A 27727-nucleotide genomic window follows, 5' to 3' on the forward strand; every position below is an offset into this window, starting at 1 on the left:
GTTGAATTTGTGTATGTGTTGTTATAATCACTGCCATGCCACTAAATTCTCTCTCTATTTTTGTGACTGTTTCGACAGCTGACTCTAAATGGAAAGTCTTGGTGTGCCCGTGAGAGCAGCAGTCACTCTTTCTGTCTTACACACACAAAACAGATGAGTGTGTCTGAGTGTGTGCTTGTGAGGCAGAGAGAGAGAGAGAGAGAGAGAGAGAGAGAGAGAGAGAGAGAGAGAGAGAGAGAGAGAGAGAGAGAGAGAGAGAGAGAGAGAGAGCAAGCGACTATGGTGTCCAGTCCAGACCAGTATCAGATTCAGACCACAGTGATCCCCATGCTAATACCCTGACTATCTATTTTAGCTGCAGGGGCTCTTATGTAATCGGTCACGTTCTCCAAACACCACTTTCTCAATCACCACCTTCTCATTTTACGTTCAGCAGGTGCTTCTCTCATCCATGCGATGCTCTGTCAGAGTGTCAGAGTAAACACAAAAATAAAGAGCAGCACTGTAGTGAATCAGTGCAGAGGACAAATCTATCTCCCTTTATGTAGCTATAGGTCTTGCCTTCCCGGGCTTGGAGTGGCTTCCAAAAGAAAGCACGGACCATGAGTGCTGCACTTATTCACACACATGGCAAAGTATTTGAACTCTTGAGTGTTGGACAAAATGGGCTCTCTTTCACAATAAAGAGAGGCAGAGTGGTTTGTTCTGGACAGGACCCTAATCTACAGCAAACACACCATCAACCTTCTGCTTCTTCATGCTTGGAAAGGTCACAATAATGCAGGTGAAAGGCACCAGGCACCATGACAGCATGTTGATGTTCATGTTGATGTTGATGTTTTCCAGAGTTTCAGTTTCATTTGACAGGTAAAATCCCTAAAAACCATTCAATCATGATAAACCAGATTATCACACTTGTTATTTTATGATTACAGTTGCGCACACACACAAATTTTTTAATCAGATTTGCAGTACTTTATTACAACATTTTACAACACCTGATCTAATTTCACTGCTGGAAGTTAAACAGTTCTATGACTGGAAAATTTACAAGGAAAATTGGTCTCGGTAACTTGGTCATGTTTCTGGGCACATAGATACAGTATTATCTTATCCTGCTCTAATTCATCCAAAAGAAGCAAAAAAATGTGAAGGTTTTGAGCAGATAAAGCTAGAGAAGGCAATAAACAAATTAATAAAACATTACAGGAGACAATTCAGGCCTGATTTTCATCATTCATCAAGTGTCTGTCATGTTAGTAAAAGCTCAGTGAAGTGGGCTGAAACGGACTGAGTGGCACATGGAGACAGACCGAAGCATGGGGAAATGAGAGGTGTCTGGTGACGGAGGCAAGTTCACCTGCAGACTTCAGAGACGGAGGAGCTCGTTTAATGTAGGACAGCTTTCCAACAGGGCATTATTCAGCCCTAAATATAGACAGGACAGAAGTAGGCTGAGCTAACAGCACTGCCAAAAGGCCACGAAAATATGCCATAACACAAAGCCTTGAGATCGTGGGTGAGGGCTGTCAGATGTGTTTTCATATTGTCTTGAATCTCAAGTTTTGCAGTTGCTAAATAGCAAACATTATCAGTCAAAACCACTTTAGACATGGTTTACAAGTGGAGACTGAGAAACAACATGTTACTTTCTGTAGGGTTGGGCATCTGAAGCACAACCTAGCCTACATAAAATCATAGGCTAGCAGGCTCATAAGTCATAAGTGTAAAGGCCAGAAGCTCTGTGTCATCACGTTTTGTTTAAGCCACGCCCAGTGTTGTTTTCTGTACTCTGTGGAAGTTGGGAGTTCGTCCCTCCATGACTCGAGAGATATGTGAGTGTATGCTAGTCTCAAATAAATATGCTAAAAGAAGCTAAAGAATATCTCTGCCTCCGTCATCTTATTCTCTGAGTTCAGCACGAGTAAAAGCTGCAAAGCTCAACAATTTGATGTGATGCTGAAGAAATGCATTCATGTGAATCAAACATGTCTGATAAATGTTTTTATTATAAAATTCTCCTTTTCACAGACAGCTACGGCACATGTAGCCTACAGTAAGAACTGGAAGATATTTGATCGGACAACATGTCTTTTGAGATAGGCTTCAAAAACTAAACTCTTAAAGTTATTTCTGAGCTGTTGAAGAGGATTGCAAATGGAATTTTAGTCTTTAAAGCATTTTTTCAAAGGAGGTTAAATCGAAAGCAACTGGACTTAGTTGTTTGTCTAGGAAGACGTTTCACCTCTCATCCAAGAGGCTTCATCAGTTCATGTACGCAGCTGACCAGGCTGGGACTGGTCCAACTATCTGGTGTGGAGACTCACTATTTAACCTCTTGTGTGGGCGTTTCACAAGGGTGATGATGTCACTGGTTCCCTTTTGTGCTCCAAGTGCCAACGACAGTCGTTGGAGTGGCAGTCGTTGGTGGGAAGTTGGTTTCGACTTCGTTAGTGCCCTATTGTGTTCTAACGACAGTCATTGGAGTCACTTGCCACTTGTGAACAGTGGTTGTTCTTTGAGGCTAGATGGTTGAGTCTCCTGGGAAGGGATGAAAGGGCAGCATTGTAAATTGGAGACAGGTGGTGTCTCAGACCTCCTCCCCTGTTGAGGGACGGTTTTTCTACTTTTACAAAAATGGCTTCTTTAACTCCTCTTTCAAACCATCTGTCCTCTCTGTCTAGGATTTGGACATTGCTGTCCACAGAGAGGACAGATGGTTTGAAAGAGGAGTTAAAGAAGCCATTTTTGTAAAAGTAGAAAAACCGTCCCTCAACAGGGGAGGAGGTCTGAGACACCACCTGTCTCCAATTTACAATGCTGCCCTTTCATCCCTTCCCAGGAGACTCAACCATCTAGCCTCAAAGAACAACCACTGTTCACAAGTGGCAAGTGACTCCAATGACTGTCGTTAGAACACAATAGGGCACTAACGAAGTCGAAACCAACTTCCCACCAACGACTGTCACTCCAACGACTGTCGTTGGCACTTGGAGCACAAAAGGGAACCAGTGACATCATCACCCTTGTGAAACGCCCACACAAGAGGTTAAATAGTGAGTCTCCACACCAGATAGTTGGACCAGTCCCAGCCTGGTCAGCTGCGTACATGAACTGATGAAGCCTCTTGGATGAGAGGTGAAACGTCTTCCTAGACAAACAACTAAGTCCAGTTGCTTTCGATTTAACCTCCTTTGAAATACTATGACCTGGACAAATGAGAATATGCACCGGCTTTAAAGCATGTATTTCTGTTTTTGCACCCTGCTTCAGGTGGCTTCCATATTCTCTATCTGTCACACAGGAATGAAGAATTTATAATTTTGGAGTTGGTATGGAGTCTGTAACTTGCTCAAAAACCTGAAGAACTTTATGATGGGGACTTCACTTCAACTCAAGACCCCACCCCCACCTCACCCCACAGCCACCCAAGCCCCTAACAAGTGATTTTTCTAGAAAATCTGGTTTTTGAGCACACAAACCTCCTACAAATACCCTCCTTCCTCCTCATGTGCCACAGAGCTCATTTCAGCGCTACTCCACCCCCTGTGCTCCTTATAAGCTCTGCTTTGCTCAGTCAACATCTTGTACAACACAGAGCTGATGACACTGTTAACCTCCAGGTAGGTTTTAAGTTTAAGTGGGACTGCACACATGTTTTCCACTGTGCCGTGACAGGCCTTGGCATGTTCTAGGTAGTGAGACCCAGAAACACTTACGTATACTATACATAACAATTACCCTCAATGAGAAATGTTAACATTCCTGGCTGAGGTGATCTAGCCCAACTGGGCTTACAGTAACTGAGATACAAGGCATACAAGACAGAAAATTCAGTTGATACAGTTCTCAGTTGTATGTTAGTCCTCATGTTAGATAAAAATAAATGTGTCCTCTTTGGCTTCATAATATCAGTGCTATTTTTAGCACAGGGTGCGGTGCAGTTATGATAAAGCCAAACAGCACAGTTCCATGACACTTCTTTGAATGGCCCTGCCAGTAAACACATCTACTTGTTGTTGTGGTTGTGAGAAAACATCCTTTTTACACCTTTATCTTTTTCTTTTCTCTTTTTCCAACTGATTTCCCCCAGATCAGCTAAACTTCTGTTCCAGATCCAAGACAACTTGTGGTCCTCTAGTTTCTGTTGTGGAAAACCAACAGAGAACAGTATGATTTCAAATGGCTGTTTGTTGTAGGCTCTTGTTGCTGGTTTGAGAAAATTCCCCAGAGGTAAGAAAGTCCTTTTCATTCATGAATCTCTGAACAGTGGATCGTGCTGTTGTGACACATATTAATGCTGAAAAACATCTACCTAAACCTGCTCAGTCCTGCCTCAGCTGCCCAGTACACACACGCACGCGCACGCACACCTACAGTGATCGTGACTCACGGAGAAATTCCCACTCTCCACTTTGCTAGATCCTCATGGTGACTCATCAGAGAACATTCAGGATAGGTGTGACATTCTGGGACTGACCGCTGTCCACGGATGAAACAGGTGGCGAGATCCTCATTGTGAGAGAGGAAGTGGGAGGGAAAAAAACAAGTTATCTTTTCACTTGAACTTGTTTATGATCAAGACAAAGCTCTGTTATAACTCTTATACAGTGTAATAAATGTGTAATCAAGATAGTGTCTCACATCTCTTCATAAAACTAGCTCCATCATCAAGTTGGTAGATGAAAGTTATTTTATTGTGATCATTTCACATTGTCAATTAAAATATTCCTTGTAGTCAACCTGCTAGTTTTAATGTACTTTTTTTTTCGTCAAATGTCTTGAAATCATTGGTGAGATATTTCAGTCTGGCAGATATTGGCGGACTGACCGAGCAGCTGACATTGCTCAAATCCAACAATATGTTCATTTCACATTATTTGCCAACTTCCCTTCCCCACCTTTGACTCCCAGTCCAAAGAGCATTTGCTCCTTCTGAAAATATGTCATAAATCATTTTTTTTAAAAGTTCAATATTTGCACACATGAACTAAGGTGAAGTTTTTAGCAAAGGCTACTTTTCCCAGTGTAAACAGTATATCTTATGGGACCTATTTTCAGTCATGGATTGATGCACAATTGGTGCAGTATCAGGCTTCAGAGACAAGATTTGTTAGTAGGTTAATTTAATTGTTGGCTTTGACCTTTTCCTTGGATACTTATGTAATATTACTAGGCTTATACTGATTATGTATAATGTACCAGATGGAAATGGGTCATGTATTTTGTGCTCAACCACAACACTGGGATCTGTTCTTTCATGCAATACAGCCAAAAGGAAACATATTTGGACAGCTCCTATGACTGACTGGGTAATGAATAACGTCAATCCATCTCTCATCAAGGCAAAACAGTCCAAGTTCTCTGCAGAGCGCCCACTCAGCCTTTGTTGATCTTTTATTGCTCTAAAAAAGGATGGAACAAACAAGCCACAAATCAGCAGGTTTTTAATTTGGCACAGTCCCCGGAAGGGACTAGATGCTCAACAGCAGTGAGCCCTTGTGCAATGTCAGAGGTTTCTCTGGAGATTCTCTGGTCCAAAGAGGTCCTAAGTGCACCCGCTCCCAGTTTAAGTATATCTGGAATGAGTCCACCGCTTAGTGACTCTGCAGTGAAAGTAGCAGGAGCACAGACCCCAGAGAATCTACTAAACCTACTTGTTGAAACAGAACTTGTCGTAATCGTAATTTTGTCCAAGTCTGTGCCATTATAACAAATGGAGTATACAGTCTACAAACAATATTTGAAATGTTTTTTTGTGAGAATAGAGCCAAATAAACACGGTAGAAGCGGGAAAAAAGACATTTGGACAAGGAGACAAGTGCAACATGGGTTTATTGTCAAACTGGTTATTAAGACATGAACTTGATTAATGCCATATCAAATCTTAAACTCCGCTGTAGTAAAGTGCAGATTCAAATCAAGTTGCCCTGGGAGTCCTCATACATTTTCTATGTCTGGTTTTGAACTGTCAGGTTAAATAGACTGCAATATGAAATCCTATGAATTATGAAAAGCCCTTTTTTTTCAACCCACACATCTAAAGCTAATGTGCAAACAAGATAATCCACAAAGCTTTACTAAACATGTCCTCCCACTCGCTTGTGTCTTAAGTTCTCATACGATTGGACGACCGTTGCACATTGTTAACTATCCGAGTTCTAGTCTAGTTTGCCATAGCAGTTCTCAGGTTTTCTGCAGTGATTGGTTGGTCGATATGCTGCTGCTGCTGCACATGCACAGTGGGCCAATGTTGGTAACCTTCCCAAACCTTTCGTCATGAACAAGATTATTAAAAAACGACAATGGCATTAAAGGTCGGCCATGTATGAACGTTAAGAGGTCACTTCTTTGTACAAGCCTGCACACTCCAGCGGTAGTAGACAGTTTGGCCGCATGGTTTCTAGTGGCAGTCATGTGCATTATGGAATCTCCATGAGAGCCACTTCACCAAAAATCCTGTTCTCAATAATTTGTGTAAGCTCAAAAACACTCTGCATACAAGATACGCATCATGTGGCACTCACAATCACTCTTTCACACACATACACAGACATACACAATCCAATTCATTCACTCTTTTGCAACAATCAGTTCAATGGTTTTGTATCCCACCCCCCCCTCCTTCTTTGAGTGAAGGTTGGGGATACTGAAGGAAACGGCAGCAATGAGGTAAACACAAAAATTTGAGATATATTGCACAGACAAGTGCCGGCACAGAATACAACAGTCTCTCTTTCCAACAGCCTAGCCTGTGCATAGGAAGAATAAAGCACTTATGGTGTTCACACACATTTAACCCTTCTCATAAAGCTTTGTAATACACTGAAGTGGGAACGACAAATGAGCCTAGAATCCACATTAGGTAGATATCCAGATTTGCATGACAAGTTTTTGTAAAAGTACAAAAAAAATTTAACCCAATGATGTCTGAGGAAGGGTCCATGACTGTTGGCAACAGTGATGGGACAAAAAAAAAAAAAAAAAAAAAACCTGAAGTCCCAGCATATGTAGAAACGCCTCAATCCTTGCTTTGAGAGGAGAGAAACAGGCAAAGTTGAGGCTGGGTTGGAGCCAGCATGGAGTGAAATCTCTCAAGTTTCATTTAATAAATAGCATTGTGGAATATGCAAAAAAAAAAAAAAAAAAATCCATGTTTTCTAAAGCAAAAATACATAAACCCTTTGCTTAGTTCATCCAGAAATACAACTGTGTTTGTCCATGTTGCAATACACTCCAAATACCTCCCCACAGTTCGGGCTGTGACCAGTCGGAGCTCTGGCTCCATGAAATAGTAAACAGAGGAAGAAAATGGTCATTCATTCCTCCATTTACTCCAATCATTTCTCAGAGCATCCTGGTTGAATAAGGACATTTTTGTGCACCAGAATCATCAAGTTCAAAGTTCTCCAAATAGTTCAAATTTGCAAACCTAACCCACAAAATTGTGTCTTTCAGCTCCTCAAACACCTTGTGGGTCAGGTGTTGAATCATAATGCTTCTCCAGTCTGTCCAGTCCACTCCAAGTTCATCACACCCCTTCCTCTGTTCATCAATTCCCCCTACGACTTCACGATCATTATCTGTGGAGCAAGACGAAGGCCTCTAGTTTCTCAGGGATGTTTCCCCTGTAGTCGAGGCCGTGCTTGACGATAGCCCTGGCGGCTAGGCACTGCAGCGTGGTGTGGTTTATGGGCTGGATGACATTCCTGGCCAGCTCCTTCTCGTCCAGGAGGTCGCAGGCCGTTTGTTGGAAGGCATTGGTGCTGTCGAAGTGAGTCCCGCAGGAAATCAGCAGGTTCATGATATCAGGGTGACCATTAGATGCAGCTATGTGGAGGGGGCTGGAAGAGACACAAATAGAATAGAAGCTTATACCCTACTACATACATATCATTTAAGACCGGCCTGGTCTGACATTTCATTATAGTATGCATCTTTTCCTTTATGTTTCCATTCTTAATATATACAGATTGGAGAAATACAGTGGTTCTCCTAATTTGTTTTACCCTTTATTTACTATAACTCAATGATAAATGCAGGTAAAAATTGAAAAACAAACAAAAAGTGAAACAGAACAGCAGGTGAAACATGAGCAGGATGAAAAAGGGGCAGCAAACCTGTTGTCATCTTCATCTCGGCTGTTAACGTCTGCCCCACACTCGAGGAGGATGGAAGCGACTGTGAGGGAGGGGAACTTGCAGACGGGATAGCGACCCACACAGGTGGTGTTGCGGTCAACTGCCAGGTGTAGTGGACTGTAGCCGTTCTTGCCGCACGGCTGCAGCTTCAGGAATCTGAGGAAGTGGAAAGTTGTCAACAGTCAAGAATTAACACCTAGGTGAGAATGAACCACAAACAACATGGTAGCAGCTCTGCACGAACAGGGGAGTATTATCCAACTGACATTGACAACACCTGGTTTGATTGAACTATGACAAATTACTTTATGCACATGATTCACTGGCACAAAAACCCTGTGGCAGACAAGTTCACGTTTCAAAAGTAAATACCAGGGTGACATAGCTATTTTCAAAAACTAGGTCAAGGAAAATCACCGTCAGAAATGTTTCTCCAACCTAACAACTTCCACATTTTCTGTTGCACACATCCATGCTTACATGTAGATGGTCTCCATGAATATTTAAAGATTATTGAGGGCAAGTTCAATACTTTTTTTTCACTCACTGAAGAGAATACAAGAGAAACACACCTGTAAATGGTTTCCTTCTTAAAATGGTCCTGCTCTGCAGTACACGGCACTTTCTCTAAAAGACAAATGAGGTGCAGGATGATTGACAGGGCTTTACTGAGCTGGGCAGGGTCTGGGGGCATTGGTCCGCTTTGTTTGACTGCCCGCTCAATCTCCAGCACACTCTTGGACAGGATGCCCATCAAGTCATCAAATGACACTGACGTCCCCAGCAGCCCCTTGGCCCTGTCCTGCAGCATGAAGGAGAAGAGCTCAGCGAACGACAGCAGGCTGGAGGCCGTCATTGGGCTGAGGGGGTCCAGGTTGCTCTGCTGCATGTCCAGTGCATATTTCCAGAGATTGATGCAGCGCTCAAAGTTCCCGGAGTCAGCGTAAACAGCACCTCTGTAGCGGATGTAGTAAGATGTGTCTGGATGTTGTGGGCCCAGGATCCTCTCACGGATGAGTAAAGCCTGCATGCGCATCTCATCTGGGTCAGATATCAGCCCGTCCAGCTCTTCTCCGTTTGTTACCTTGGAATGAGATGAAAAAAAAAATGCAGATGAGCTTCAGACGCCCACAAAACATACATATGGACTGTGACAGCTGCACTTAACGCTCTGCTTAACACGATCCCTTTCCTCCTGTTGGTCTTACCATTTCATTAGAGCCTGAAAACCATATTTGTGAAGTAAGCAGGGCCCTAAATGTCCAGTTTTCTTTGTTGCAATCCTTCATAGTAAATAGACAATTTTGCAGCCTGTCTCCAATAACGAAGAGTGTAGTTTTGAAGATGTTTTGTGCACACTGAATTTAAATGTAGCTGCCTTGCAAAAGTATGTGCTTCCTTTACCTAAATCTGACTGTCAGCATAAATATATATCTTTTTCAAGAGAATCACAATGCACTATAGAGCGAATTCTGGATGGTGCAAGGTGAAAAGACACACTCACCTCCCTGGCGTAGTCGTATGCCATGATCAGCTGCTTGGGCTCTGGTTTTTGGACAGTGTTGTTGCTGTCCATGTACCTGAGGTCCATGGCTCGTTTCCAGTATTTTAAAGCTCCTAGCAGATCTCTCTTCTTGTCCACAAATGTGGCTCCTAAGAGCTCAAGGGCATCGATGCGTTCCGTGTGGCTCGTCTGCAAAGGAAAGATCATCGTTTTTTTCTGTCATTCCTCTTAAATATTGGATAGATTCAAACCATTGATTGCCACAGCCACTTGACATTTATGCAGACAAGCTCTTATGTGTGAGAGGCAGGCTGTCTGACCTGTTGGTGCGTGGTCAGGTAGTCAACGATGTTAGTGTGGCCTGTGACGCTGGCAGAGAGGAGCGGTGTCATGCCGTAGCCGTCCTGCTCCATGGAGGCTCCATACTGAAGCAACATCCGCATGATCTCCAGACTTCCTGACTCTGCACAGTCATGAAGTGCTGTGTTGCCTGTGAACAGAGAGCACATCTTGTCACAAAAGATACAGATTGACATCTATACAAAAAAAACAGTCACCACACAGATGCTCAGCAGGGGTGTACAGTACATCTATCTACATCTACATTTATATCTGTCCTCCTGCAGTTGAATTCACTTGACATTTGTATATCCATGCCGTCAGAGAAAAAGGGTGGTAGAGGACTTCACTGTTATTTAATCATGGGAAAACCCTGCTGGGCCACAGCACTCTTCTGATTTCTGAGTGTTTTTTTTTTTTTTTTTAATTTTTTTATGTACTGGCCATTTAGAAAAAAACGACAACAACCACCACCCCCAAATAACATCCGACACATCTTCACTGTTAATTTAAGCTGTCGACAGAGTTACACAAGTGTTAACTATGTACCTGTTCACCCTGCTTGCACACTGCTCTTTTACTTCGAACATATTCAAAACACAGATGAGCTGACATGAGTATTATTGTGATGCTGCCACTCAGCCACTTGTCTGTTGTGATCACTTCCCAACATTCATCAGCCGTTCAGCTGAGATGCGTCACAGTGTGAACATATAATTCCCTACATCACTCTCATTCAGACTGAAAACTCGCTGGGCCGCCTATTGCTTTCTCATAACTTTCCAGCTCAACTCCTGCAGACGAGGAGCCGTGGAGCGAAAAAAAAAAAAAGCTTTACAAAATCATTTCTACATGAAAATCAGATCTGTTTCCTCTCCACACAGTCCGTGACTTGTGCGTTTTCACTTGGTGGGTGTGTCACATAATAGGTGAAACCTGGCAAGGCTTCAGTTATGAAATCGTGCCATGTGCCACTTTGAATTCAGATAATGTGTTATTTTTAACAGCTCACTCACAAAATATAAAAAGGGAGTGCGTTTTAAGGTGAAACATGTATTCATGTGATAATTCTTGACTGAGAAAGCATGAAATGCCAATTTCAGGTTCATATTTCACTCAGTGGTGATGATGAATACAATCCTTGTCTGAGTGGAAAGAGCAAAGAATATTTTTTCAGGGAGCCCAAATTTACTTTTCCTGTATTTACTTAAGAATGAAACTGTCTGAATGTGAGTGTTTTTTCCTCCCTAAATTCAGCACCTCTACATTTAACTTCAAATGCTAGATTCCTGTAACAGAGCGTCTTCCACAGTGTGCACACGTTACACACTCATATCTTTTCAGTGTCAACGCAACAAGACCTTGTGCACCCAGACAAAGACTTCAGTACATTTAAAATGACAAGTAGCTGAATTACTTGTTTAACTTTAACATGTACATAATAATTTGTTAATGCAAAAGTCTGGAGATAAAATACTTTGACCTACTTACGAGAAATATCTGCAGGGATGAGAACAGGCTAGAAAAACTTGCCCCACCCTCCGACCTGGAGGTCCATCCTTCTTTACCTACCCATCTTTCCTGCAGTGCTTTTGTGTAATGCTGCCTTGCTTTCACTTGTCTCTAGTCTGAGAGTTCACTGTACACAGAGGTTAATCCATATTGAAGCAGACAAGACCAAACAGGGTTAGTCAGGGATTAACCATTATTTATACTCTTCAATTTCTGCCAAAACTAACACTGGTCAGATTCCTTTTATCGTCCAAGCTGACTGTTGAGGCAGAAGATTTTGGGGGACTGCCACCTTCCCCCTCGTCTTCTCTGAACACATTTTCTACCATGCTCCTTTATGATGTGATGACGCCTTTGAGAGGCAGTGATGTTTTAGAAGGTGTTATGGTGGAAATGTGTTACTAAACGATACCTTGGCTGGCTAAGAACTAAAAAGGTTAATCAAGGAACTTGAAAATCCTCCCCAGGGATTCTTCTGAATACTTATAATGAGCAACTACATAACAGATTTTTATGCTCAGGAGCAGCAGACACCTCAAAAGTAGGTACTGAAGGAATTTACCAAAAAGTGACAAATGTTGGTTAATCTGGGGAAGCAGACAGCTGGTCCCAGCTTTTTAGAGCTGTTCACTCAGCTGTGGTTGTGGGTCCAGACTTGTTTGCCTTCCTCCATCAAAACAATGACCACTGTTTCTGGAAATTTGCCAAAGCCATGTCTAATGTTACACACCTTGTCCTTCCTTCCTATTGGTTCAGCTGTTACAGAAAAGAATAATAGCTAAAACCTGTCTTGAAAAAGAGCTAAGATGCTAAATTAAGAATCCTAAATGATCCCATGTGATGCTATTAAGACTGCTGGGACAGACATGCACTATACCATTTCCCTCCTGCCCCTCTGCTGGTCAAGACAACTGAGTAAGTATATCAATATCTCTTTTAAGTGTTGATTAATTAATTCTTCCAAAGGTTGGTTCATCAGGGCCAACTCAGATGTGCTACAACAGCACCAGTCCAGCACAGATATGGCTGATGGAAGGCGAGCATGTAAATGTGTCCAAACCATGTACTATTGGAGCATGCTGACCAGACAGATTGCCAGAGGAGAAGTAGATTAAAGTACTTTGAGACATGTCATGGGCACATTTTTCATCAGTTTGGTCATTGTCATAATAGACAATACCCTTAAGGAACAGATGGACACTGCTATTCATGGAAAGAGATAGACTATTTTTCAGACACACCCACAGACACATCCAAGCTGACATAGTCATCGTCATAGCTTTCCATTGTGAAACCAGAAGTTCACGTTATTGCGTTGAGTCATCTCAGGAGGAAATATGCAAAGGATTGAATTATCATCTCATGCTGGAGTTCTCTACTGATTAAAGCAGCATCTGTATTAATGTCTGCTGTAAAACAGTCTAATGGTTTTATGGTTTACTTTAATAAATAAAATAAGGTATGCACAAATCACAGATAACATACAGTGCAGGAAGAGGCAAACTCAAGAGAGTTTATGTAAAGCCTCCACGCCTAGGGAATTTTAAAATATCACAAAATTTAAAGAAATGCACAAATGACAAGGGAAAACATATTAATATTCGGTATGGGTCATTGGAGGGCTGTTAAAAACACATTTTCTGGTTTTCCAAAAATGTTTACTTTGAGGTCTTCAAATCCCTCCACTACTATTTCTCAATCGACACCTCTGACTTACAACAACACAGTTTATCTTAGCTCATGATCACAGATTATGTGGACTAAGGGCGCTACTGTGTGTTATTTTGTTATTATCCACTCACCTTTGACACTTTTCCTGTTAACATCTGCACCTTTCTCCAGCAGGTACTGCGCTATCTCCTTGTGCCCCTTGTAGCAGGAAATCATGAGACACGTGTGGCCGTGTCTGTTGGCCACCTCCAGGTCAGCCTTGTGCTCCACCAGATACTTCACAATGTCCAGGTGGCCGTCGAAGCAGGCCGCCCTCAGGGGCGTGGAGTTGGTGAGGGTCGTGCTGTTGACCGAGGCGCCGTGGCCCAGCAGCGACTGGACCACCTTCAGGTGACCGGCCGCCGAGGCTGCCCACAGGGGGGGCGCCCCCTCGATGGTCTCCCCGTCAAAGTTCACGGACCCCCCGACCTCCACGGGGGCGCTGCAGCACTCCAGCAGGTACTCCACCAGGTCCAGGTGGCCGTAGCGGGCGGCCATCAGCAGCGGCGTGGCCCCGTTGGTCTTCTCGCCCATCAGCTTGGTCACCTCGTGTCCATCTTTGTTCTCCAACAGTTTCTGGAGCAGCCGCAGCTTTCCGTCCCTGGCCGCGTTGAACACCGCCGTCTTTAAATCCATCTCTGACAGGGAGGTTTTTTTTTTCACCCAATAAAAAAAAAAAAAAAAAAAGGCGACGGTCCCCGTGAAACAAACAAAGGGTGGGCGATAATCTGAGCTGTAACGCTGCCGTGGACACCGACGGAGCTCGGGAGGACCCTTTGTTTACAACGAGCTCAGACTTTTTTTTTTTTTTTAAGCTAGCGGCAGCGTATTGGTTACGAGCCCACGACAATACACGACTTTCTAAAAACTACTTTACCTTCCAAAAACCCGTCTCTGCCCAGTGTGTTTGTCCGACAACGTTTACAAGCATCATCCGGTGTCTTCACCCTAATAACAACAACAAGTCGGAGGTTTGAGACGACCCTTGGTCCAGTGAGACATTTGTCGCCAGCGCTAGCAGAGGTGGCTAATCAACTTCCTTGATCAGTTCAGCTAACCGACTCGTTTCACTTAGCTGGACCACTTTTCAACCAGGGCTCGTCCAGAGACACTTCTCCCCCCTCTGAGAAGCTCTCCCCCCTTACTTACGGCTCCCGTGCTTGTCATTGTCCTGAGACATTATTTATATTTTCTCTCCGAGGGGCCGAAACGTAAAGACATCCACCCCCACCCGTGACGCCGCCGTCCTGCTGCTGTTAGCTTAGCCTGGGAAAACGACGCTCGCTCTCGGTCTCTCGTTGTAGGGGATATCCCCGATATCTCCAGGCCGTCGTTTTTCTTTCTCTCTTTCTCTCTTTCTCTCTCTCTCTCACACAAACACAGACACACACGCCGAGAAATAAAACGACAGACGGTACTCCCGGAAAAACAGCGAATAACAGTCAGTCGTCCGTGTAGCCACTCAGCGAGCTGGCACGACAGTAATCTCGGCGAAGGGGAAGGTAAATAAGGGAGGGCTATCCACCCACGGCTCTGCCCGGATGATCACGACTCAGTTTCTGTCAAATCGCAGGAGCAACGCAGTCTTTTTTCTCCACTACAGCAAATGATTGACGCGAGGGCGACCAATCAGAGGGCTGGCAGACTGTGACGTAGCCAATTAAAGACAACAAAAATCACAGAAGAGGTCCCCCCTCCACTCAGTGCCTGGCACTTTTCTTTATGGAAAAAAAAAAAATCCACTAAGAAAGCAAAAAAATATGTATTTAAAAAAAAGCTTAAAATATTTTCTCCGTATCTACAGGATTATGACACATTGTGGAGTAATATATAGGTACAAAGATGTTATGGCCTTGATTATATCACTCCCTACAGGTTAAACGGATGAAAGGCATGACAAGACTATGTATCCAGAGATTTCATGCCTCACTGAAAACGTGTTTTATTTTATGATTTAATGAATGCATATCCAGACAATTTAACAGAAAGTTTAATTCAACCACCCCTACAAGATCCCAAGATGCCTCCATGCTGAATGTGTCCAAAAAAAATTACATCCCACCTCATCAGGAAACAAGCACAAACCTAAAGGTAAAAGCAAACACTGAACCAGCTACAAGGACTGACAAACACATAACAGAAAAAGCATAAGAAGGGCCCAGGCCAGACCAGAAACAGAAAAATGAAAACACAAAACTAAAAAAAAGTACATATATATTTGGTGGACAATAATGTTTAATGTCTCTGGAATTAGTTCTGACCAAGCCATACAGATTGACAAGCCTAAACTGAAAAGGCCAGTTTTGAAATTTTGGTATCTATGCATGGATTACGTGCAGAGGCCTATCAAGTGAATTTCTGACATATTTCTCACATCACAACAGTGGTGTCTTTGAGCTTTCCCGTGAGCAGATCACACTCCTATTCAATAATGGTGGATACTGTGAAAACAGCACTAAAGATGAACTTCCTCATGGCTTCATATAACTCAGGTTTCAGCCATTCTTTTGTCTACGAGCTACAGAGGGCAGTGCTTCCAGCAGGCCCAAATGTTTAATGAAAATCTTAAAAACAAAAAAAGAAAACCTGCATGTTCAGATCTTTTCCTTAGGTATTGTTAATTAAATTGGATGATGAAAACTGCCAAATAATAGTTTAAAAAAGTAAGTGTCAGTCATAGATATAGACATTATATTTACTCCGTCACAAACTTTCATCCTGTTTCCGTTTAAAAAATGACCAGAGTGGTCGGTGAGGGCACATCAATTCAATTACAACTATAACTCAAAATGACTAGAATTATCTTATATTCAAGCAATATTTTACAACAGTGCTGTATAAAACCAAAAGGACAATATCAGCCCACAACATAAATAAGTTGTTGCACTTTAAATAGCAAAGGCAGCACTAGATACAGGGAACCAGTGAAAGACAAAGTTTTTATAACAAGCTGGTGCACTGAACACACAAAATGTGTTATTTTCAAACAAATGGATAATATTAGGGTTTTACCCCACACAGTGTCACCTGCCTTTATATATAACATTTGTAGGAGATAATTCACATATGTATGGTCAAACTGTCAGGTACAACCTTTTTTAAGAACTGAAGTCTCTAAAGGGAGACCATCAGTCAATTTTTATTCAACGTTTTGAGCTAATATTGACGTGCACAGTTAACTGCCCTCAAATAACTCGTCTAAAATGACAGAAGTGATAAAAACAAACACAATATCTAGACTTTCTCACTAAATTCAGTGAGGTTTAATAACAAAAAAAGCAAACTTTTTTTTCATAACCAAATACAAGCTTTGGCTTGCCAGTGTAGTTTAGAGACCAAATACTCTGCAGATAATGAAAGAAATCCACAGCATCGTTACATTATGAGTACATTTACTTACAAGTTCCACTCTCTGTTATTTCAGTGCACAATTTGGGCCAAAAATGGATCAGATCTTGAGTCATATGAGATGATGGGGCCCAAAGGACACAAATAAAATAAGAACACATTTAGAAATGACTGCAAATATTTAAAGTACATACGGTTTGTTTTAACTGCTTGAACTGCCTAAAATACAGATAGTTCCAAGCAACACCATCAAAGCCTTCCATCAGGTTTTTTGTTTAACTCCCCAAAACATTTTATACACATAGCCTTTTTACTCAAAACTCGGTTGCATAAAGTATCTAAGAACAGCAGTGCTGAATGCGGATGACATGTCAGATTGTATGACCTGGCACTTTGATATGATCCAGTTTCAGATCTGCACTGCTTTTCTAACCAACTCTATGCACTCGAACCCAAGTAAAGATAAGGAAGGTGATGAATCAGATCCTAGGGCTTAGAGACTGTTATGATCCAACGCGTGTTGTAGTGGTTTTCTTATCGGAAAAGAAGCTTCTCAACAGGACCACTTGACTGATGCTGACCACCAGGAGGATAATAGCTTCTCCAATGGACCAGAACGCAACACGAGTGTTGAGGTCCTCTGCCCGACTGCGACCCTGAGCCTCACGGAGGCGGAAATGTGTCTGGTAGTCGATGACTGATTTCAGGGCCTCATGGATGGACACACAAGCTGATTCCATCTGGAAATTGTCACAAAAATGTAATGTAAGAAAATTTGACTGCGGCTGAAAATAACTGACCAACATACCAAGAAAATTTTAGAGATCACTTTGATTCATAGATTAGAGGACAATTGGGGAACAAAAGAATTCCTTTTTGTTTTTAGTAATTTCTCTCACATTTTTTCATTTACTCCAAAAGCACAGTTGAAAGAGGTGAGAGATTACACCTAAATTTGGACTTACATTATAAGCATTACATTCACACCCGTATGGGCAAATGTACAACATGAAAACACTGAACTCACCTGGGTGAGAGCAGTGACTCTGTTCTCATTGGGGAAGAGTGGAGGATCATCACCGACCTGGAAGTCAAAATAAACTGTCTTGTGTGTGAAGGTGGAGAACTCATTACTGAAGCAGAACTTGTAGGTGCCATTCTTGGACGCTGTGAAGGTAAAGCTGTCATATTGCTTCTTCATCTCCTTGTAGAGTACATTCCCATCTGGGTCCTCCAAACGACAGTCCACATCATAATGGCCACCAGTCACCACCTGGGAATTCATAAGACCGATTATTCACTGACACAGAAACACAATGAAGGTTCAGCTTGTTTTATATTTGCCTTGAAAATATCATTTGGCATCATCAACTCATCACAGAACATTTAAAAATGGAAGAAGACTATGCAATTGTGCTGTAGGAACACTGGTACAAATACAGCAAAACAGTGAAGATGGTGATGGTGAATCTTGCATATTTTTGTGAAAATAAATGTAAACCTATGGTTTTAGTTATATAATATGTATGAACTTCGTCATTCAGCATGTTACCCAGATAGAGACATTTTACTAACACGTTATACAATTATCATCTATGATACCTGATGTTTGTATTTTGTGTACTTATGTAAATACCCACCAGTAAATGCAGTGGGAAGAACCAGTACTAGCTTTACTTGTAAAAGATGTAAAGCTGTTATTAATCTTGGGATGATAAAGACTCTTTGAAAATGCATATCACTCATTAGGACGAGTAGTAAGGTTGAAAAGAAGACCACGCACCTGAAACTCAAGTGTACACTTCGTACCGATGATGATATCTTCATAGAAACACTGCTTGGCGTTGTCTGGGAGCTCAAAAGTAAGCTCAGAGCCCAGCACCCACCCACAAAGAAGCTGGGCCCACAGCACCTGCAGCAGCACCCGAAAGGATCGGTACATCTCGAAGTCTGAGAGCCAACAATACCAGAATAAAAGCCTGGGCGGACCTAGTAAAATAAACAAGAACAGATATGACAGCGAAATCAACACCGAAGGTGGTCAAAAGACAAAAAATGGTGACAGGGCAAACCCGGACATTGAAATCACCGACAAGTTGTTAGCTTAAAGCTAACAAGCTAGCTCGCTGCTCTTTTCTATCTTGGAGACAAAAAGTCCCATGGTCTTTGTCACATTTTCTAATAGCTAGTGTATTCGTAAGGGACTGGCACATTGGTTGTTGTGTGAGTTAACGTTAATTCACACGTAAACGCTTCTTATTTCATTATTTTCTCTCTGTCAGCATTAGCCACTCACCTCGGATCGCTCACCCGGATGCGACTGTGCTTTGTAACGTATCACAAGCGTGTCACGCCATTGGCTGCCATCTGTTAAGGCCCGCCCCTTCCGCCGCCTCCTATTGGTCAAAAAAGAGGAGAAGAAGCGCTCTTGAGATCACGTGGACAACGTCCACATAGGAAGCGCACCTTCCTCTTTTTCAATACACTCCAACGTGGCCGATACTTCTGCTGTAATACTACACCTGAAAATTATGTGTTCAGCAGTTTACAATACGCCTACATAAAATATTGGAATACTAAAACGCATTTTAATAAACAAAAATCATTAAACGTGTCACATTGGTCCATATTTACATTTCTCATCATTCATTATATAGCACCAGCCTATGACTCATTCTTTGGGCAATTCCCAGGATTATGTAAGGACCACAACTTTTCTTGCGCCAATGACATATATACAAAGGCATGTGCTCCTAAAAAACTGATGATTGGATTCAGGAAGCATCATCTGTCCTCATGTACTCAAATCTGAGTAGAATATAAAGTAGCTATATAGCACAATCAGTACAAAAATGTGAGACCCATACATAATGCTCCTTCCACTTCTAATACACCTCTTGTCCTGATTAAATACGTAAATCAAGGAGTAAACACTGTAGTAACTCTGGAATCTTAATATAATTCAGATGTGAAGAGTAGACCCACATTACTGTGGCCCTGAGGGGAGGATTGCTTTGTTTTATTAAAGACAACAACCATACTATTCTGAAACTCTCCCTGCTACACTGCTGAGCACAGAAGCAAAGTACCAAACATTAATCCTGAGGTGACTGATGCACCCTGGGTCTATTGTGGAGAAGTGTGCAAACAACAATGGAAGTGATAAAAGATCTGCTCCTACTGTGTGTGTAAGAGTGGACACTATCTGTATCAATTCCCTGTCCATTTTTGTGGTTATTTTCAAATCGCCATCTCGTTGCGATTCATAGGGACAGCATCTTTGGACACTTACTAGAGTATACGCTTTAATCTTTAGAGTTCAAGCTAAAATACACCTATCGATCTGAGCTTACTTTTTGTCTTAAAATCACTTGGTGCAGTTCTGTGTGGTGTGAATGTCACAACAGCTCTATTTTGAGGTCTAAATGAAATCTACTCCCCCAGAGCGGGTTAATCCTTGGCAGCAGGGCACCTACAGATGTATTAATACATTCTGATAAATTATCCTAATGGCACCCCATCCTTTACTCGATGCGCTCTGATTGTGTGCTCCTGACAATTGTGAATGCACAACTGACCCCAATTCAAAGTCTCGCGTGAAGAAGAAAAAAGCAAAACGAGATCACATTGTAGGGAGGGCTGCATGGGGAGCTGGAGAGACAAAACAAAAGCCACACATTTCAGCCAACAGGCGCTGGTCGCTTTTTATTTTTTTGTATTCCAAAAACGAAATTGATTCATTTCTCATACCTATTCCTGTTTAACGGCAATATTATAAAAAAGTTTTTGCATTATGCCCAGTAGCACGTCTTTGCTGGAGACCGACGAGGGAGAGTCCGAGGTCCCACCGCCGCTAGTGCACGCTTTCGCCGGTATGGGCCTTGACGAGCACCACGGCACTCAGAGCCAAACCCCCGAACAAGGAGATGAAAGCCTCCCCTTTCACCACCTCCACCAGCTGCCCCCGGTTTCTCACTTCAACCTCCTCGGCACCGTGCTAGACTTGAAACCCCTGCCTCTGCATCGGCCGCCCTCCGGAGATGAAGTGAACACAACGACGCTGCTGCCGGAGGACGAAGAGCCGGAGGTTGTTGTTACCACCGCCGCCGCCGACTCCTCCTCGGTCTGCACCACCGGCAGCTCGTTGCTAGCACAGGCCCACCGCCACCAACACCAACACCACCTCCCGTCGGTGCCCAGCGGCGCCGCGATGCCGTCCAGGATGGAGCCGCCGCCGCCGCACGTCGAGACGGTCTTGCTGTACAACGGAGACGAGCACGACGAGAGCGGGGTGGTCGGCGGCGGCGGCAGCGCCCTACCGCCGGCCACCGGCATGGCGATGCTGCCGTCCGGCGCCGTGTACGGGGAGTCGGGCTACGAGGCCGAGCCGTCGCTGTTGGCCCGGCGGAAGAGCGTCAACACGACCGAGTGTGTGGCCGTGCCGAGCTCCGAGCACGTCGCGGAGATCGTGGGCAGACAGGGTGAGTGAGTGGGTGTCCGTCCCTCCGTCCCTCCGTCCGTCCGTCCGCCGGAGCTCCGTGGCGGCTGGACCCCCGAGCTAAAGTTGCTAATGGAGTTGCGATGAAAGTTGTTGGGAAGGTAGCTTTGGGCAGCGATAAAGTGAGCCAACTAAGAGTAAAAGCAATGCAGTAAATGTATTACAACAATTAAAAGATCGTTTCATTGCGTTATATACATATATATTAAAAAAAAAAAGGTTACTGCGAAATTGTGTCTTATTTTGAGAGAAACTACCGTTGGCTAATTGGTAACTTATTGTTGTCACCCGCAGTAGCATCAACGAGAGAGCGCGCTGTTTTACACTGAAAGATAATTTTAATAAGTTACAGTGTTGTTGAATTGAACATCTGACTGGTTGAGTATGACATCGCGTTGAAACAACCTGTGCCAATCTGAGCCAAACTACGTTTTAAAACATCTTTCAGCCACAATTAGTGAACGTTAGCTCAAAAGCAGCTAGCCTAGCTCCTCCTAACTGGGTCAACACCACCCTGGCCCAACACCCTCAACAAAAGTTTACATCACAAGTTTTATATGAACCGGCGGACCCCTCCGTGCTCTCTGTCGCGGAGAGCTCGCCTATATCACGGTTTGTTTTTGTCCATGCTTCGCTGACAGTGTACGCGGGTCAGCCGAGCCGTGCCGTGCCGTGCCGGAGCAGGGCTCGGGCTTTGTCTCGGGAGGAGAACATGAAGAGCAGTGTGGTGGTCACCATTGCTTTGCCACATCAGCTGCAGGTTATAGTTAGCTCCGTGACATACCCAGGACGTCCTAGTTCAAACAAACACCACCGGCTTTTTCCAAGATGTACATCGCGTTTTTGTGCGATCTTGGACGTGAACTTTACATAATTTGATGGTGTAAGGTTGGGAGAGTGTTATTATGTAGCGTTTCAGACCAGTTGGGGGAGGGTTGCACAGACTGCAGTGTTGACAACAACAGGAAATGGCTCTGGTAATGATGTTGGACTCTCAACCACAGCTGAAAGGAATATTTAATTTATAAGCTATGCAACATTTAAACGGCATTAGTGACTGGAAACTTATACTGCATGTGCAATTATCCTTTATTAGTTCAGATTGGTGCTATAGAGTTTCAGAGTTTAACATTATGTGTGTGTAGTGTGGTTACATCTTTAATATTGAAAATAATCAAGCTTTCCCCTGTATTTCTTTGTATCTCTTTAACTCTCCAGGCTGTAAGATTAAGGCGCTCCGAGCCAAGACCAACACCTACATTAAGACACCAGTGAGGGGCGAGCAGCCAGTCTTTGTTGTGACAGGGCGCAAAGAAGATGTGGCCATGGCGAAGAGGGAGATCCTGTCCGCCGCAGAACATTTCTCCCTCATCAGAGCATCTCGAAACAAGACGGGCCCTTTGGCCACTGTAACCGGCCCAGGAACGCCCACACTACCTGGACAGACAACCATCCAGGTCAGCAAGCCTGTGATTATGAGTCATTGTGTCGTCCAGAGTCCATGACACAGAGTTTCTTATGAAGTGAATCACATTAAAAGTAGTGTATATTTATATCCTGGCACACTGGTTTCATACAGATGGCTGTGCTTTTTTTTTTTTTAATGTTGTTGATTTTGTTCACCATTTAAAGTATGTATAGTTACCTTGTGTCATTTCAACCCTACAGGTGCGGGTGCCCTATCGTGTTGTTGGGCTAGTTGTGGGTCCCAAAGGTGAGTCTTTTGAATTAAGTCTATATTCAGAAAAATGCTGCTTAGGAATTAGTTGACAATATAGATTTTTAGTGTGAACGTAAAAACAGAATTGTACAACCAAAGACAATTTATGTCAAAATACAACAAAGCAGCCAGATTCTACTTGATGAAAAACAATGTGTTTCATAACAACAGAACAAGCCTCACTTGTTGGTGATTAAGGTGCTGGTTAAATCAGGCTAAACATGCAGAGTGAAACTGTATTTTGAACCTTAATGAAAGTATACAATTATTTTTACACAATGGAAGAAACATGATGAGTATTTTAAGACAATGGGCTCTAGTTTCTTAGACCAGGTACAGCGCAGTTGCGCCGCACCGACGGGGTGTGTCCAGGCGCACTTTGCAAGTTTCGTGCACGGCACAATCCGGCGTAGACCAGCGCAGGCACTCCTCCCGTCCCTTCTACCGGTGCAAGTGGGAAAGAGGGAGGAGAGAAGGTGTGGAGTGGGATTAACACAGCCGATTCAGATCTTCACCAATCAAACAAGCTCCTCTCCTCACCTTTAACTGCGCCGCGGGCTATGCGCACTGCAATTTTGTCATTTTATACTTCGACATGGACGGAGGAGGCAGCGACGCTAGACGGCCAAACAGGTGTTTTGGTCCGGGAGGTCAGAGCTCAGCGTGACCAAATAAGGAGTTTACTAATATCGTTAATCAGGTTTGCCCTGATACAGTGTGAACCGTTGCCCAGTGTAAAAAAAAACTAATAAGAAAGATGAGAGGTGTACACTTATCACAACATCAACAAACACCATGTGTAACAGGGATGGAATCAGGAGCATCTCAGCGTAAAGGATGCATTGCTGAGCGTCTCTATCTCTCTCTGTCTGTCTGTCTCTTTTTTTTCTGTGATGAGAGATGCTGAGTAGGCTATATACTCACTGTCTGATGCCGAGGCTGTTTGTGGTTGGCTGAGAGAGATGATAGTTCGTTTTTTTTTTAGTTTTTTGTTACTTTGCAGCACAGTTTCAGCTGTGTTAATTCAGTCAGGTTGAGTTTCCGTTATGCGTGCCATCCGCCTTTGATCTGACGTCAGATGTGACGGGACAATCGATATAGATATAAATTCATGTGTTGATTCCATTAGTTGCATTAAATAGTGGTTGTTGTGATTATTTATTGTATTTAAATGTGCCTGGAACTGTGGAAACCTGCCTGTGAGGTCTTGGTGACGTGTGCGCACTGTCAGCCAATCTACCACTGCGCCGGCTCGGCTGCGCTTTGCACCAAGAGTAGACCAGGTTGGAGTTGGCGGGCTTTTGGCGCACTCTTAGCGTGGCTTTTTGGCACGAAACTTTCACTGCGCCAAGCTGAATCTGTGACACCTCCCCCTGCTGCGCCGCCACACCCATCTCGGCCCACCGCGGCCTACCAAACTGCCAAACTGACCATGCGCGACCACCACGAAACTAGGGCCCAATATATTTTAAATGTGAGGTGCAGGGTTGGGGGCTACTTCCCCCCAAAGTACTCTGTTCATATTCAATTTTTATTATGAAAGTTATGCTCTGCTTTTTTTTCCGATTAATGAACCACAATAATATTCTCTAATGGATGCCCCACTGTGCCATGCTTTGCTTATAGCTGCTCCTTCAAGAGTTTTGATATGTCCAGCTCTTACTAGAAGCTTACATTCTGCTCTCACTGAGGACTTAACCCATTGCCCTGTTGACATTACCACCACAGTGTCAGAAAGCCCTGGGGTTGATTTGCAAATTGCACTGCAGCGGTTCTCAACCATGTGCCATTAGGCTGGATGGGGGGTGGTAACAAATCAGAATCACAGGAAATGTGGTGTCACACAGAAGCAAGAGGCAGTGTGTAATTTAAATATTCTGTATTAATTATTTACAAGTATTGACATGAAGTGTACATAAGAATTGTGGCACATTCAATATTTTAAATGCCTTTGCTTCTGTGATTCTATTTTAAAATGGTTACCATTTAGCCATATGTCCAAAAGCCATGTAAAATCCATTCTTCTAATACATATATACTGATGACAGAAGATGGAAAAGCTTAGTGTTAAGGTTGGGTATGTGCTTTAGCCAGCTGAGTCACCAGTATAGCCCACAGTTTAGCACTGTAATTACTGCACAGCTGTGTTTCTTCCAATTTCAACGTCAGATTTTATTGTAAGGAAAAACAACTGTTTTGTTAGCATGTACATGACAAAATAGCCCAAGCTGTAGTTCTTTTTCTTAAGACCCTCTCCAGCTAATGTATTCAGCTTTCAACACAAAACTATTCTTCTCTTCTTGACACTTGTAGCTTTTCTCTCTAATGTGCCATTTGTGCTCAGATGTGGGGTTTTTTCAACTGTAGGGCCAAACGGCTTTTGATGGTGTGCTCTTAACATTGATGTGACTGTGTGATCAGTTATTCAGACTTGTTGTCTAAGTGCATGTATCTCGATCTTGTCATTTCTTTCAGGGGCAACCATCAAACGCATTCAGCAACAAACCCACACCTACATCGTGACGCCAAGTCGAGACAAAGAGCCTGTTTTTGAGGTCACTGGGATGCCAGAGAACGTGGACCGGGCGAGGGAGGAGATAGAGGCGCACATCGCCCTCCGCACCGGAACCTGCGGAGGTATCGAGGCTCCAGGTGTAGACAACAATGACTTTCAGTTCAACGGGACAGATGTCAGCTTTGAAAGTTCTGCGGCAGCTGTTGGGTTGGGGAAGGCTGGGTGGCTTCATCCAGGTGCAACATCACCAGGTGGTACTGGTAGCTTGCTGCCAATGGGCATCAATGGTACTAAGCGAATCAATAGCAATATTAATAATGCTGTCAGGATGTCTTCCACCTACCGCAACGACAGCTCCAGTTCCCTTGGCAGCGGCTCCAGCTCAGCTGATTCTTTCTACGGCAGTGGGAATGGTAACCGGATGGCGGATTTCAGCCCGACCTGTCCGTTTAATGCCAACGGCAACAACAACAACAACAACAACGTTAACGCTGGCAATACACCTTTATGGTTTGGAGAGGGTCTTCTTCCTGTGGGGTCCGAGGAGCTGGTCAGCCTGGGAGGTGGAGGCTCCTCCTCAGGATTTGACCCGTTAACCATCTCCACTGCCCAAGCCCCCCACCCTCCTGCACAGCCACACATCTGGAGCCCCTTTGTGGACCACCAACCCCTCCAGGGCCTCGATGTTCTTCAGTCTCAGGTAAGTGATACTCAGCATAAGCACACAGCTCATGCCCTCCTGTAGTTTAGTGCCAGCTTCCGTGTTTTTGTCTGGTATTGCTTTTTGGATGTGGATGTGGATGCAGATGTTAGACAATAGACGCGTAGAAGCGGTTCATTGTTTGAATCTGTAAGTTACCTAAACCCAACAAGCCAACATTTCTGGCATGTGCTTCTGTGTCACATAATGAAAATAAGGTCTTTTAAATATTCTCCACAACAAGAAACATTGTTTTAAGATGCTGTATTACCTATGTAGTCATCTAATAATGACTGATGTCATCGATGTCTCCAGACCAGTCAGCCTGGGACGCCCCGCCTCTCTCCAACCTTCCCTGGGACCGAGGCCTTGGAGCACCCTCAGGCCCAGCGTGTTCACCGGGGGACTTTTGGCTCTGCTGGGACCCTTGACGCCCACAGATTCCCCTCTTATGGTTCGGCCTTCTCCTCTTCCAGTGAAAGCACCGCCTCCTCCTCGTCCCCTCCTGAATCCTCCCTCTCTTATCGACCTGGGCTCGGATCCGCGGCAGGGAGAGGACAGGAGATATGTATCCACTGTATGGATAACCAGGTGATCGCTGCCTTGGTTCCCTGCGGCCATAACCTCTTCTGTCTAGATTGTGCCACCCAGATATGCCAGGGTCCAGAAGCCCTGTGCCCTGTGTGCCTATCCCCGGTCACACAGGCCATTCAGCTCCGTAACATGTGATTTTAGTCCATTTACCTTGATGGCAGATGAGGGATCGGCCTCCCCGACACTTCCGATTCATAATATGTGTGGGGAAATTACAAAACTGACCCCGAATCAGTATCTAGTTGTGTCCTCACCAAGGTTTTGTCCAAGATGGTGTTGACAAGGGTGAGAAGGAATAGGCGAATAAGGAATGATCTGTATTTAGGGCATGGGTTAGGGTCTTCAGCCCGTTCACATGCCTGCTATTGTGAAGTCTTCTTCCTTGATTGATTGATCAATGGGAGGGTAAGAAGCCCTCTATGTAGCATCAGGTGGGGTGGGATATATAAATATATATATATATTTTTTTTCTCATCTTGATTTTTGATTTACATTTTCTTCTCCCTGAAACATCTAGTTATCAGTTTTTGCCTACCTATATTTTTATTATTATTATTTTTTTTAAATGTTCTCAAACTCTATTAGAACTCTATGTTGAACTCCATTAGATACATAATGTTGGCTTTTTGGGCCAAAGTTCTTTTTTTTTTTTGTCTACATCTCAAAAGTGTTTTTTTTTTTTTTTTTTTTAAACTTTTGCTGCTACAGTTGTTTTCATGTGCTGAAATATGGCCCAGCCCCTTTGCCTCTCAATTATTTTGCTCATGACAGAAAACTGAGGAAAAAAGAAACGATGAGCATGTTTACATTGGCGAGTCCCACATGAATATGTATACATAAATAGTATTCCCATTGTTACCACAGCATTTAAATGCGTATCGCGGAAAACTGGATATGTACACACGCTACATTATCCTGGCAAATGCCATCCTGCCCCAGACAATTTGCATAATGCAACTACTTTAAACAGGATACGATGTTTATATGCTCATGATCCTAAATCAGAATTTTATTTTATTATTACTGATTATTAACGGCATATTGATACACATGCAAACACACCCACAGAAGGCTTTTAAACCAAGTGGGTCATCCACACCTGAAAAGTTGTCACTCCCCAGTGGCAGTCACTTGTTGCCACAGGTT

At 43.5% G+C, this 27727-nt stretch overlaps 3 protein-coding genes across 3 annotated transcripts; 1 reads left to right on the forward strand and 2 right to left on the reverse strand.

The window, feature by feature from the left end:
- Window positions 1-5830: 5830 nt before the first annotated feature.
- fem1c (fem-1 homolog c) lies at window positions 5831-14762 on the reverse strand. The gene is made up of 6 exons (XM_083978740.1): window positions 13299-14762; window positions 9966-10135; window positions 9646-9834; window positions 8714-9225; window positions 8121-8297; window positions 5831-7844 (listed from the first exon to the last, which is right to left on the reverse strand). The coding sequence occupies exons 1-6, from the start codon at window positions 13840-13842 to the stop codon at window positions 7580-7582; spliced, it is 1857 nt and encodes a 618-aa protein (XP_083834866.1). The 5' UTR covers window positions 13843-14762; the 3' UTR covers window positions 5831-7579.
- Window positions 14763-15423: 661 nt separating this feature from the next.
- tmed7 (transmembrane p24 trafficking protein 7) lies at window positions 15424-18944 on the reverse strand. Its single transcript, XM_083979645.1, has 4 exons — window positions 18851-18944; window positions 18338-18543; window positions 17582-17827; window positions 15424-17294 (listed from the first exon to the last, which is right to left on the reverse strand). The coding sequence occupies exons 2-4, from the start codon at window positions 18494-18496 to the stop codon at window positions 17058-17060; spliced, it is 642 nt and encodes a 213-aa protein (XP_083835771.1). The 5' UTR covers window positions 18497-18543; window positions 18851-18944; the 3' UTR covers window positions 15424-17057.
- Window positions 18945-20218: 1274 nt separating this feature from the next.
- Window positions 20219-27036, forward strand: LOC310991195 (RNA-binding protein MEX3B-like). The gene is made up of 5 exons (XM_083978821.1): window positions 20219-21035; window positions 22271-22509; window positions 22721-22766; window positions 25248-25987; window positions 26303-27036. The coding sequence occupies exons 1-5, from the start codon at window positions 20348-20350 to the stop codon at window positions 26714-26716; spliced, it is 2127 nt and encodes a 708-aa protein (XP_083834947.1). The 5' UTR covers window positions 20219-20347; the 3' UTR covers window positions 26717-27036.
- Window positions 27037-27727: the final 691 nt, after the last annotated feature.

This window comes from Trachurus trachurus (assembly GCF_905171665.1).
Source record: "Trachurus trachurus genome assembly, chromosome: 9".
NCBI lineage: Eukaryota > Metazoa > Chordata > Actinopteri > Carangiformes > Carangidae > Trachurus > Trachurus trachurus.